Consider the following 13,765-nt stretch of genomic DNA (forward strand, 5'->3'; position numbering starts at 1 on the left):
TGTCAAGTTTTGTGAGGATCGGGAGCCAAAATCTATCTTTCAACTTCTATGTCGATCGGTCAATAATTGATCTTACTGCTAAAATTTCTTTACATAATTTTTTGAGGTTCTTTCCAAAAAATTACTTTACGCTCATTACTACTTTAAAATTAGAGTATAGCGATAAAATGTAACACAAGTAAGTTCCTTACGCGCCAAAATCTCTCTATCAAATTGTATGTGGATCGGTCCATAATTGACCTTACAATGTATCTATACCCGTGTAGTTACTTAAACGATTATTACTTGCTTAAATATACGGTTATGCAATTCGACATAAGAAACTTTTACACGAATGAACCAAATTTCATACGGAGTATGTTAGTAACTCACCCTACCCCCATATAAGCTTTTTATAAAAACAAGTAAAAAATTATAGTCGGGCGAGGCGGACCCTACACCTGTTACAAAAATAATATGTGATTAAGTTTTTATAAAAAAGCATTTAAGTTGAATTGTACCTTGCCTCATATATACATAAGCCATTAATTCTTGAAAAAATGTGAACATTTGAGTCAAGTTTTGAAGGGGGCTTTTTATAGGGGCTGGGGTCCAATGATGTCCTATAATTATAAAGTTCATGAGGGTTATCAAGGCTAGTATAGAACTTGGTATTATTATGAACTTTAATATGAGCACTATTCGGCGGGTTCAGTTGTATTGGGGGTAGTTACAATAATGGATCGAACTTAACCATCAAATTTCCCAATTTCATTAAATTATCTTCAAAATTGCGAGCTTAGGCTTGATTGCAAGGTTTACGTGGACGGACAGGCGGACGGACGGTCAGACGGATGGACAGGCGCACGGACAGACAGACGGACCGACATAGCTAAATAGACTCAGAAAATGATTCTAAGTACAGCAATGAATATCGACTGATTCTAGCCCCTATAAAAGGTTTCCTTTAGCAAATATGTAGTTTTGGTTTTCCCTATTTAAAAATACGAATATAGCGATAAAATTTGAGATAAACAAGTTCTATACTAAACAAAATCTATGTACAAAACTTTATAAAAAACTGACGCATATACATAAGGTAAGAAGACCTTATGAAAATTACTCATACGCTCACGGTTTAAAAATTGGAGAAAAATGTACTTAAGCCATATTCCAAATATCACAATGATGTTTATATGGGAACATTCCTTTTATGGCATACGGTTTGATGCTGGATATATGAAATTCGGCAAAACCGAATATAACATTATCACTTGCTAGAGTATAAAATATATTCAGAAAAGATACTTAGCCTATTTGTATACATTTGTAGTTATACACATCAAAACAAATTCTCCCCTTTATATTGGTGTAGGACATAACAAATCACTAAATAAGTGATGTAAAAATATAATTTATTTCATTTTTATTGCAATCAATATTCATCAAATATAATTTACGCTTTTCTAAATTAAGGTGACGATATACATATATTTTCTAACCATAAAATGTAAAAATTAAATTAAAATTCATATTCTGGTAAAACAATAGATTTTTATTAAATAAATACATGCATATAGAGGATTGTAAAAAATGAATAACTAATTTTGTCATAAAACTATTACAAATGTTGATAAATATTTATGTGTAATTGTTTGATTTTGCCTGTAGAAATTTATATGCTGTTTTTTTGTGTTAAGTTATTTTATATTATTCTCTTTCTATTTCATTTATTAAAATTAAATTGTTTTTATTTCGCCTAGTTATTGTTTTAAGGAGAAAACCGTAAATTTTTCCATGAGTGTATAATTTTGCAATTCAAATGCATAATTTCTAATAAAATATATTCATACATTGATTGTAAATTGTTATTAGATTTTGCTATAAAAAATGTTAAAATTAAAAAAAATATATACATATATAAATTTCAATTGGTAATTAACAGGGTTAAAATATATTATTATTTTATCAGGTTTTAGTTTATTTTGTATCTGAAATGGGTTTTTCCTTAAGATTAAAATTAATCATGATTTTTTTTAACAAAAAAAGTTCTGTTGAATATTTTGTAATTGTAACATATTAAAATAGGTTTTTAATTATTGAACTTTTCTGTTAATGTACGTTGTGTATTAAGATTTATTTAGTGATAGAATACTATATTCAATAAGAGGAGTGTTATATTTGGCTATACGGAATGTAAAACCAACCACCAAATTATATGCAGTAATAATCAATTTACACATTTATGTTTATGTTTTAAGTAATTAATATGAACAAATGAGTGAAATTTGGAATAAGGCTTTCTACGGCGGTTTACGTCTATTATGGACGGATTTTTAGGAATTAAAAATAAACATTTTTAAAAACAAATTATTTTGTTTATTTTTCTTATAAGTTAGAAGTGTTCTATGTAGATAGATTTAATTATAGATTATTTTTAAGTCAGTCAAAGTAATTACCAAAAGGGAACATTAAGGACCATGTCGTGCTTTGAACAGACGAACTTTTGTGGATCAATGACTAATATTTCGAAGTCATTAATGCGAAATGAAACTAATATTCCTCCCATTTTTTCATGATGGCTGTAATTAAATTTATGGCGATGGATATAAATATTTACCTAAAGAGCTGAAATAAATATAAAAACTATGTAGTTGAAAATTTTTATTTTTCTATATCTTTTTTTTTGTAATTATAATGCTGGGGTATAATTAAAAAATACTATAACATTCTAGCTGTGAAACTGCTTTTGTTGGAAAAAAGTTTTCTATTTATTAGCATTTATCATCTTTTTTAATTTAATAATTTTACAACCATTTAAAATTGTACTAGTATTTTTCTTAACTAAAGCTATTTAAGAAAATCCAAAAAGAAAAAAAAAACAATTTTCTCCTCTAAAAACTACTTTTTCTTTACTTTTTTCTTTTTTCGACGTTCAGAACTTTCTTCATTACAATTCATTAGCACTGAAATTGTTAAGTATATATTAGTTTTTTTCGCCTTTTAATACAAATAATTATACAAACAACTTTTTCTTTAACACAAGGCCAGTCATATGATGAATGCTACAATAGTTTTTATATTTTTCGTTTACTTTTGCCAATTCTAAACATACAATAGCTGCGAATGAAGAAACACAATACAAAAGAAACTATTTATGTCATTTGAAAATCATTTCCTTTTAAACTCAAATTATGGGGCATTTAAAAAAATCTAATGTGGACAAATGAAAAGTGTACGTACGCACATACGTGAACGCATTTATAGAATTGTTGTAAGTGGCAGTATTTATTTTATTATGACCATATTGCAAGGATTTCAAAACAAAATAGCCAGACCAGAGCAGAGTAGAGTAGATAAACAGGCAGACAGACATATAAACGGATGGACAGACTTAAATGAGGCAGTTAAGTAGGCAAGAAAAACAAAACTGGTAAAAGTGCAACGAAGATGTGCAAGGTTGTCAACTTAATAGAAGATGCTGCAGCTTACACATTGTATTTGCGTTAACAAAAAAACACATGCTTGCAGTGGGTTAGTAGAGTTGCACGTTGTATGTGTTTGCATTTTTGTCAGTTTAGAAACGTATGAAGAGGTAAAGTTAAAAAAACGTCATGTTTTGTAAACATAAGATCTTGTGCTAGCATTTAAAGGAATCCAATCTTGTAGATTGTTTTTCTCATTTTTGAAACAATTCGTAATATCGAATAATCTGAAATACTGAAATAAAGTTGATGTGCAACTAATTAACATTCAATGTTATGCTAATACTAATGCAAATATGAAGCTTCTAAAACTTTGAAAGAAATTTTTAAAAGACCATTTATAGGGTCTTCGGTTAGTTTTGGACCAAATATTATTGAATTTGTATTACTTGTTATAGGCTGTCAGTGCGGAGGTGGTGTATTCGTTGTACGTGTTCGAACCTATTTTAACAGCGTTTAAATTAATAACATTTTTTGGAAGTAATAAATAAATGATAAATAAATTTTCTGCAATAGAATTTGAGTAAAGTATTAATAGTCGTATTTCTTATATGTCTTTTTGGAACGATAAACAAACGCTACTTAGAAAGTTATAATCAATAAAGTTTTATAGAGTTTAATCTTTCATTTTGAATTCATTCTTTTAATTTTTTTAAGGAACTCAACAACAATGTTAGAATAAAAAAGAAAATACATACAAGTGTCGCCGTTCTTTAAAATGCATCTGTATCTTAAAACTACTAAAATATAATCATTCATCTAAATCAAATTCATGTGTACACAGTAACTTTTTCATCATCGTATCAATCACATATCAGTTGGAAAATATTATTAAGTAAATATTTTAGTCGAGCTATAAACTAATGGACACTATTATCGGTTTGTTTAAATATACGACATCGTTAATTTATGCCCACCAAAAACAATATTAAGACGTCAAATCTCAAAACTAAGAATTAAATAATTTAGGAAATATTTTTAAATCCTGATGCAAAAATGAGATATTTAATTTTTTTTTTAAATCGCATTTTTTACCAATTTACATATTGAAGATTTTATGACAAGTGACTCAACTTTTAAAACCAATATCTGATAGGACAAATTCTAGCACTTGAATAGAGAGATTTATTTAAAAACACTTTAAAGTTTATATAATAAACAATTATAAAATAAAGTTGCAAAAAATATATTTTATTAATCTAATTCATAATAATTGTAGCGCCCTCGTTAAGCACTTTACACTACTTATTACTTTAAAATTTTAAACTATTTTCATTTCTATTTATATTGTAACTTTTTGTGTGATATGTGCTAAACACGACACACGTCTTTACATATTTTCTTCTGTTATCTGTTGTTGTTGTTCTTGTACTCAAGTTAAGTATTACTGTTGTTATTGTATTTTTTTTTTTTTTTTATTATTCTTGTCATGACATTCAGCATACAATTGAAAATTTATTATTAGAAATACTTGTGATAATGTGGTACTTATGCGAATGATAATAATGATTGCAATCATGATGCAGACGGCTACGACAATGATGATGTTGATGACAGTAGTTTGTGGCAGGAAAGTCGAATCTAATATACCCAACATCAGATTCATATGTCATTACGAATAATTTCGATATTAATATGTACTTGTGTTAGCATTACGGCGATTCTTAGAAGAAGTTGTATCAGGTTTAAAGGAATCAAGTTAGAGGCTGTACCTCAAAAAAATTCAAAAAATTTTGAGAGGATTTTGATTGTTATGAATCTTTCTTATGTCGAATTTACTTGTATTTTATTAGCCAGTAATGATGAGCATAATCGCTTTTTAAAGGGGACCTTGGATCTAATATGTGCCGATGTCCGCTTTGTTTTACAATATAAATTTTGCATCATTAATGTAAAAATTACAATTTATCGTTGTATTATTTATAACATAGTTATATAGGTATAATAGTAGACCCATTATAAATATAAAATATAAGAAGTTACTTTTTATTTAAGTTTGCAATCACCTATTTACTTCCGAGGGAATTCTATGCTATGCTTTTAAGAATCTAAAAAGAAATAAAGTAGGTCTACGACAAATGAGTTACAAACGAAATGACAATCTTAATAGACCCAAACAACTTTATGATGGTGGGTATAAAAAAGTAGCAGCAGTAGAAAGAAACGTAAGTAGGTCTCTTGTAAAGTGTCGTCTTAGCATGCATTTAAAGACCATCTTAAGAGTCATTGAATGGATGATGGCAGCAGCAGCTATTGGCTTCATAGTTTCTAACATTCAGTGTAATAGAATTAAAAGAATTTTATTTTTCTAAAACAATGTCTTGTTTTGTTGGTCATCGTTAAAATGGTCATAAGCTTTTTCTATTTCATATACGCACATACATACGTACTTGCTCTTATATTTGCTGCAAATGTGTCTGTCCATCTGTCCAATTGTCTATTCATCCATCTAACTATTTCTTAGTCTCTCCCGTCTGTTTGTCTATTAGTTGTATTTTTGTTTGTGTGTGTGTATTTTTGTTTCTAGTTAAAGCATTTGCTAAAGTGAAAATGTCATTTCGAAGAATTTCTTAATTGTTAGAATCTTATTTCTTTTCTTTTTTCGTAATATTTTGCTTTCTTTCTTTTTTTTTTATTTGTATTTCTAAACAAAATGAAAAACTCTTGTTGAATAATAAAAAATATTAACAAAACAAATAACTAAATGGTATTTAGCAGATTGAAAGTTGTTATAATTAAAAATAGTTTTCTATTCTATCAAACAATGAGTTCAAGTTATGAATAATATCACTATTTTACATTATTTTTTTAGTAAAAAATACACTATATAAGGTATATTTTACAATAGCTAATTAAAAGTATTCTAATAAGCAAAAACTAAGATTTCCACTTTGCAGTTAAAAGCAATCAACTTGAGATGTTTACAAATAATATTTTAATATACATAATACAATTTTTAGAGATTTACTTAAGTTGAACTTTTAGGATATTAGTTTTAATAATTCAAGGAATATTGTCTACTTTTGCAGACAAAACTAGTTGAAATCAATATATTAACTATTCCAGCTATTTTTATGAAAAATTTCATATTCAAAATAAATATTTAAATTTTAATTAATAATTTGTATTTAAAAAATGTAGCAACGAACTAAATCTGTAAAGTCACGCATATGTTTAATTTTTAGGAAGATTTTAATATATAAACAAGTAAATGTTAATTTGTAATAAGTACAATATGTACATACATATATAACAATTTATGTATATATTAATAATAAACAAGTGAATAATTTTCATAGAAATCTAATAGAGAAAAAAGTTTCTATACAAAAATGATAAGAATATATTGTATGTAGAATGTAGAGTAGGGGTTATCGTTTAAGCACACAATTTTGATTTTTTTAGCTAAAAATATAAACAATTTAGTATTATACACACACATGGATGCAAATATACATTAAAATTTAGATTAAATACCAAAATAAAAGTAAAAAAACTTAAATAAAATAGAAACATAACTAAATGAAATTAATTGCGTTTAAAGAATTAGAAAAAATATAAGACAACAACTAAAAAGCGAAAGAAATAATTAGAACAAACTCTAATTATGGTCATACATTTAAAAAAACATATATATGTATATATGTATTACTATCACTATTTTAGACATAGTTACAAACAATATGTATGACTGGCTGGGATGAACAACTTGTTACAATAGATCTTTCCGTTGGTGCAATTGAAAGAGCATTTACTTGGTACTTTAAAATACTAAGTATTTTATCTTTTCAAATACAAGACATTAGTACGATATTTGATCATTTCGTAACATTTGAATCCAATGTAAGGCACAATTTGTTTTCTCATAGAAAATATATAAATGGGCCACAAATTCTATGTATAAAAATCAAGATTTTCTTTATAGAAATAATGTTGGAGAAATAGAAAAACATTTTGTTATATTACATGTAATAATTTTTTCAATAAAAAACATAAAACAATATTGTAGGCGATAATTTCAAAAATTAAGTAGGCGATAAGTTTTTTCTTAAGAAAAAGTTTGCTCTTAATATCGTTTTTACTTAAAGTACTTTTCGGGTAGTTTTTTAGTACCAAAGCAAAATATACGCAGGAAAACAGAAAATGCATGTTGAAAATATAAATTATCTTTAAAAATTTAGTCTTGATTTGAAATAAAATATTAAATAAATAGTACTGGTACAATTATACAAAAAAAAGTACCAATATAAAAATCTACTTTGCTAATATTTTGATATTTTTCATCATTCTTACCTTTAAAGCATTTGCTACTGTTTTCGTTAATTGTGATGGTGGCGGTGCTGCTGGTGTTGCTGTTGTTGCTGCCTCTGATGATGTTGCTAGTGTTGTTGTTGATGTCGTTGTAGAAAAAGAGAACATTTTTTCTTTGTTGCAGTTTTCCATGGATTATTTATTTTGTAAACAACAAAAAAGGGAATTTGAAAAATCTGCACAAAAACAATTTGAGCCTCAATACAAGTGATGTTTTTCAGGTTCTGCTTTTATCTTCTTCACTTTGTTTGGTATTTGTATTGCACTAGTTTTATTGTTGGTGTTGTTGTTCTGGTTGTCTATTTCTAATGCTAATGTTGTTTTTGTAATTCGTTTTCTTTTTAATTCATGATCATCATCATTATCGTTGTCAGCCGCGTTGAAAGAATAAGAGAGTGAGAGACACAAGCAAAAAATTGAAATAAAACCAACAGACTGATTAAGTGGCTGACTGGTTTTTATAGAAAAAGAAAATTAAAACTAGATTTTTCCTAGACTTATAGACGTGTTGTTGTAGTTTCAGTTCTTTTTTTATTTGTTTGCAAATTTTTGGAAAATTTATCTGTTGTTTTGAAATGAATCTTGAATCGCAAACATTTAGTTAGAAAAATAAGTCCTCTTAGTTTTTGTTTTTGTGTCTGCGAAATTTATAAATTAGATAGCTGTTTGTTGGTTGGTGGTGTTTAGATTTGAGATCAGACAGTGGGAATTCTTTTCTATAGAAATTCAAAGTGAGGAGGTGGCGTTGCTGTAGATTTTAGTGCAGTTTCGTTGAGTTGTTTACTAGAATGTTTATTCATTATCTTTTTGTTTTATTTTACTTTTCACTTTAACATTACGATCGTTTTATGCATCTAAAAATATACATATATTTTTAAGTAATGTGTTCAATATTGCACAGTGGGTTCCAAGTAGTTTTAGTAATATTTATTCAGGTAATTTTCAATAAGTATTTAATATGTAGTTCATAAAAGATAAGAGTTAAACCAATATTTTAATACATTATGAATATAATCACAAGTACATTTTTAGTAGTATATTTTGTTTATAATAAACACCTAAACTTTAAATCATTTGCCGCGGAAAATGTTTTAAAGATAGGGAAAAGGTTACAATCTTACTAAGTTTCTTCTTTGTATAGATCCAATTTGAAATTAAATAATAGTTATAGCTTTAATAACTGCATATGGGCAGTTTCGTGTCATGTGAACCAAATTAAAAAATCTATTTGAATAAAATTGCACTATGGCACTAAAAAAATGTTTTTGAAAAGATTGAAGAAAAAGCTATCTATATTCCTTTAAAACAATTTTTCGTGCTCAGCTCAAAAATACTTGAAAAAAAATCTTTTAACATATTGTACTGAGATTCTTTCAAAAATATATACTGTATTTTTCTCGTATTCTTACATGAAATTCTTTAAAGCGCTGTTCCTCGGAACGCTCTAATGTACATACTTTAGAATTTGACTATTTTAGGTCGAAAAATCATAAGGCTACCAATAACATATTTTCTGTAATACATTTTGATTTCGATTTTGTCGATCTGGTGTATATACTATATATAACACAGAAATCGCTTACAAATTTATTACAAATTCCTCAGTTTATTTAGTGTCAATAAACATTCAAATGATAATTATTTCAAAACATTTTACATATTTTGTAAGATATACTAATAAACCATACGAAAAATAGCTAATAGACAATTTTTCTTCGACCAATAGGTGAAAAGTTTTACTAATTTGAATAACACCCTGTATGGCTGACCTGCCATCCATTAGTACTAACCTTTGTACAAATTTCGTTACAATCGATTTTTTAGTTTATTATACCCTACACCACTTTAGTGGGGAGGGTATATTGGATTTGTGCTGATGTTTGTAACGCACAATATTATTGGTCCTATACCCAGCTTAAAATATACCAATCGGCTCAGAATCATTTTCTGAGTTGATTTAGCTATGTCTGTCCGTCCGTCCGTCCGTCCATGTAAACCTTATAATCAAACTACAGGTCGCAATTTTGAAGATAATTCAATGAAATTTGGTACAAGATCTTCTATTGTCCCAGAGACGAAGCCTATTGAAAATGGTTAAGATCGGTCCATCATTTCACCTAGCCCCCATACAACTGAACCCCCCAATAGGGCTTGTAACCTTGTAATCAAACTACTGGTCGCAATTTTGGAGATAATTCAATGAAATTTGGCACATGATCTTTCATGGTACCGTAGACGAAGCTTATTGAAAATGGTTACCATCGGTCCATTATTTCACCTAGCCCCCATACAACTGAACCCGCCGAATAGGGCTTTTAAGTTCATAATTATGTTTAATATACTCATATCTCGACAAAAAGCTGCAATAACCATGTTGTATACAAGATTTGATGACCCCCACGAATTCCATAATAATAGGTTCTTATATGACCCTAGCCCCTATGAAAAGCCCCCATCACAATTTCACTTAAATGTCCACAATTTTATTCAACAATAAACGGCTTAAGTATGTATATCTAAGGCAAGGTAAAATACAACTTAAATGCTTTATTATGGCAACTAAATCTCATCATATTTTTGTCAAAGGTGTAGGGTATTATATGGTCGGCCTCGCCCGACTATAATTTCTTACTTGTTTTTATGTATTTTTGAAATATGTATATGTATGTATATAATGATAACAAAAAAATATAAATTAAAAATATAAATTAAGGAACTTGAAACTTTTGTAACATGGCTGTAAAGGTAATATTACAAAATTGTATGAGTATTGTACAAAATGCATATGTATTTCACTCATTTAGAAAAAGTAATATTTACACAACCCTTTATTGCGCTAGTGAGGGAACTTTTTCACGATCATGAAAAAATAATATATTTCGCTACATCTATTATAAAAAGTTGTAATATAATGGTAATCAACCACTATATTGTGTGAGTTACTTTTATTTAGGATAAGCTATGATTTGGTTTAAATGTGACTTCTTTAGCTAAGTTTTTTCAAGATAAGGTAATAAATAAAAACCGTTCTAAATTATGTTTAAATATTTCGGATATTGCGTCTTATATATATACTTTTAGACGTACGAGGAGCAATCGAATAATAATATTAAAGGTCTTATTCAAAAACATTTTCATAAAAAAGGGATTCCATTATATTTTTATTGAATTTTATGAATAATTATCTTATAGTTGAAGAGTCTCTAGTCTTCATTAAGTTTTATAAATAGCGTTTCTCAAAAATGTTCGTATATTTACAGACATCTGATATCAATACAAAAATATTTCCAAATTTTCATACGACTTATATAAAAAATTACCATTTTGTTTGGCCAACTATTTTTAGAGCCCACTGTGCAATGTAATATTAGCAGTGATTATGATAAATGCATCGACATGATAATCATCATTAGCATGACTAGACGCATGCGCTGTGTTGTTATTTTTTTACTCTATCTTCCTCTAAACTTGATAGAATATACTTGTTAATGTGTTTACAGAATCTTGTTTTAACAATTTGGTTGTCGTCTGTTTGTTTATTAGTTTGCATGTGGCTGGCTTTTTGTTTATGGCTTACAAGGCAGCTTCACTTTTCTTTAAACATTTATTTTGCATTTTTGATTTTATTTGTATTGAACACATTCTCTTTCTGCATGTTCTGTTTTTGCATTAGAAAAGGAAATTCGTTTTCTATTGATTTATTGTTGTTATCAGACTTTTTTTATTTGTATTTACAATTATTAATAACTACATACAAATGTTTGTATTTAAATTTCAGTTTGCTTCGTTGTTATTTTTAACACATTTCTTAGTTTAATTTCTTATTTGGATTTTTAGTTTAAACAATTTTTTGCTGTTGTTTATATTTTGTTGTTTTTATTGTTTTTTTACATAATTTTGGTTTATATTGTATATGTTATTATTTCATAATCGCCAAAAGACAAGACAAACAAACAAAACAGAAACACTCTCCCCTTAAAAAACACTCAAAATTTTGAACTCAAAGTTTGTGAATGAAGACAACCATGTTCATAATGAGGTTTTTGATAAAAAATAAAACACAAACACATAGCGCATGCGCCATAAACTCTGTTTTTAAATATGTGATAATGATCTCTGATTTAAAAGTTTTGTTTTTATTTTAGTATTTTGAAACAATAAACAATATTCTTAATTATCTTGCAAAAAATTTCCATTAATTTAAATAAAAAATTTTAACCTTTTATTTACATTTTTTTTTAAATTTTTTAGTTCGTTTTTTTCTCTCGTTTTAAGTTTTTACAATTAGCAAATAAATTAAATGCTAAATTTTAAAAGTACTAAACAAATAAAATCAATTAATTTTTCAATTCTCCGCTTTATCTAACCGTTCGCTTAGTAATTTCGCTCAATTGTGTTGATTGAGATTTTGCAGTTAATGTTTGTTACCGCTTGAAAATTTGATTTTGTTTTGTATGCGAAAAAGCTTTTCTTTTCTTTCATCAAGCTTCTCTTGTTGCTTACTCCCCATGGATCTTGTTTGTTTTGCTAAAAAGATTTCTTGTCATATATAAGTATGTATTATTATATGAGTACATACTACATACATACATACATACATACATACATACATACATACATACATACATACATACATACATACATACATACTTTTTTATATACAATTTTATTATTTTGTTAAACCGGTTTCTTTAATTAAGTATTTTTGTCTAAGCTTTGCTTGTGCCTCGTGTTTTTTATTTTGTTGTTTATTTGCACCCGCCTCTTTTTGTCCGATCGATCGATCCATACATCCATTCATTAAACGCGTGTTAAAGCTTTTCTTATGCTGGGCTAAAGACCAGTAGCTTTGTGCTTAAGTTTAAGACAAGTTTTGTTGCTGTTTACCTGTTTCTTTTTAGCTCTAGTTAGTTGTTGTATGTATGACATTTTGCAAAAAGTTTCTTGTTTTACAAAAGCTGCAATTTACACTCGAAATAAAATGTTCAATTTTATTTAAGTTGAACTGTAGCTTTTGATTAAAACATGTGAACAATTACGATATGCTGGATTATTATAGTTATATTGGAAAGTAAACTCTGTATAGAGATCTATTATATATAATAAAAATTAAGTAATAATTAATAGTAAAATAGGAAGTAGAGACTGCAATTAAATTATGTGCCATATATTTCAAGAGAACTTCAGAAAGTGGTCCTATATTATATTAATCGATCCTTTTATTTTCTGTTACCATATTTTAGTCATTTATTCAAAATTTTTATATCCTATACTTTACTAGTCTAAAAGTAATGACTTTTTATATAAAACTAAATTATTTTTTATTTTTTCAAATTGACACAATTTAAATGGGATATTTTAAATAAATGTATGTTATTTTTAAGCGTGTAATGGTCGTTGAAATCATTTTCTGATGGGATATTTATATTATTGACTATCCCTTATAAAATCTTATAAAAATATTTTAGATTCATTAAAATTATTTTTTTAATTGCTATTCATGCTTTCTTAACATTTTTTTATCTGCGTAATAGACATTATATTAAGAAGACTTTATATGATTTATGAAATCGTAGACCGATTTTGTTTATTTAATATCAAACTAACTGCATTAACAAAAAATATATTTATGCTAAATTTCAGTTCATTTTATATGAAATGCTTTTCTATGTAAAAAATTCCTGTTTTTTTAAATTTTTCAACGAGTTTCACAATTCTAAAGAACTTATTAGAAATACTTAAGAACACAATAATTTCTAAGAACTGATTTTAGAAAAAGAGACGATATAATTATTTCCATGATTTCTTTTCAAGAATTAGAAGTACTGAAATAAAAATGATCAAATAAATTTTCTTTACTATAGGAAAACTATTTAGAAATTAGAAAAGGAGGAACATTTATTATTAAAATATTGAATTTTGTAGAAAATATATAGTAATTTGAAATTTGACAATTTTCATTTATTCGAACGATTAATTGTCAAAAACTA

At 27.0% G+C, this 13,765-nt stretch overlaps 1 protein-coding gene across 3 annotated transcripts in view; it reads right to left on the reverse strand.

Annotated features, from left to right (window-relative positions):
- The window catches only part of LOC111675765 (DNA-binding protein D-ETS-4), a 49,024-nt gene extending 36,841 nt beyond the window's left edge, over nt 1-12,183 (reverse strand). Inside the window, exons 1-2 of one of the 3 annotated variants that reach the window (XM_046948760.1) lie at nt 12,006-12,183; nt 7,758-8,629 (exon numbers count right to left, since the gene is read on the reverse strand). In XM_046948760.1, the coding sequence (XP_046804716.1) occupies nt 7,758-7,907 (150 nt within the window). In that variant the 5' untranslated portion in view covers nt 7,908-8,629; nt 12,006-12,183. Of the gene's footprint in view, nt 1-7,757; nt 8,630-11,095; nt 11,609-11,994 lie in introns of those variants that run through there. The other 2 variants (XM_046948761.1, XM_046948762.1) reach the window with 2 other exon arrangements.
- Between the last annotated feature and the right edge of the window lie 1,582 nt (nt 12,184-13,765).

Source organism: Lucilia cuprina, chromosome 4 (assembly GCF_022045245.1).
Source record: "Lucilia cuprina isolate Lc7/37 chromosome 4, ASM2204524v1, whole genome shotgun sequence".
Taxonomy (NCBI): domain Eukaryota; kingdom Metazoa; phylum Arthropoda; class Insecta; order Diptera; family Calliphoridae; genus Lucilia; species Lucilia cuprina.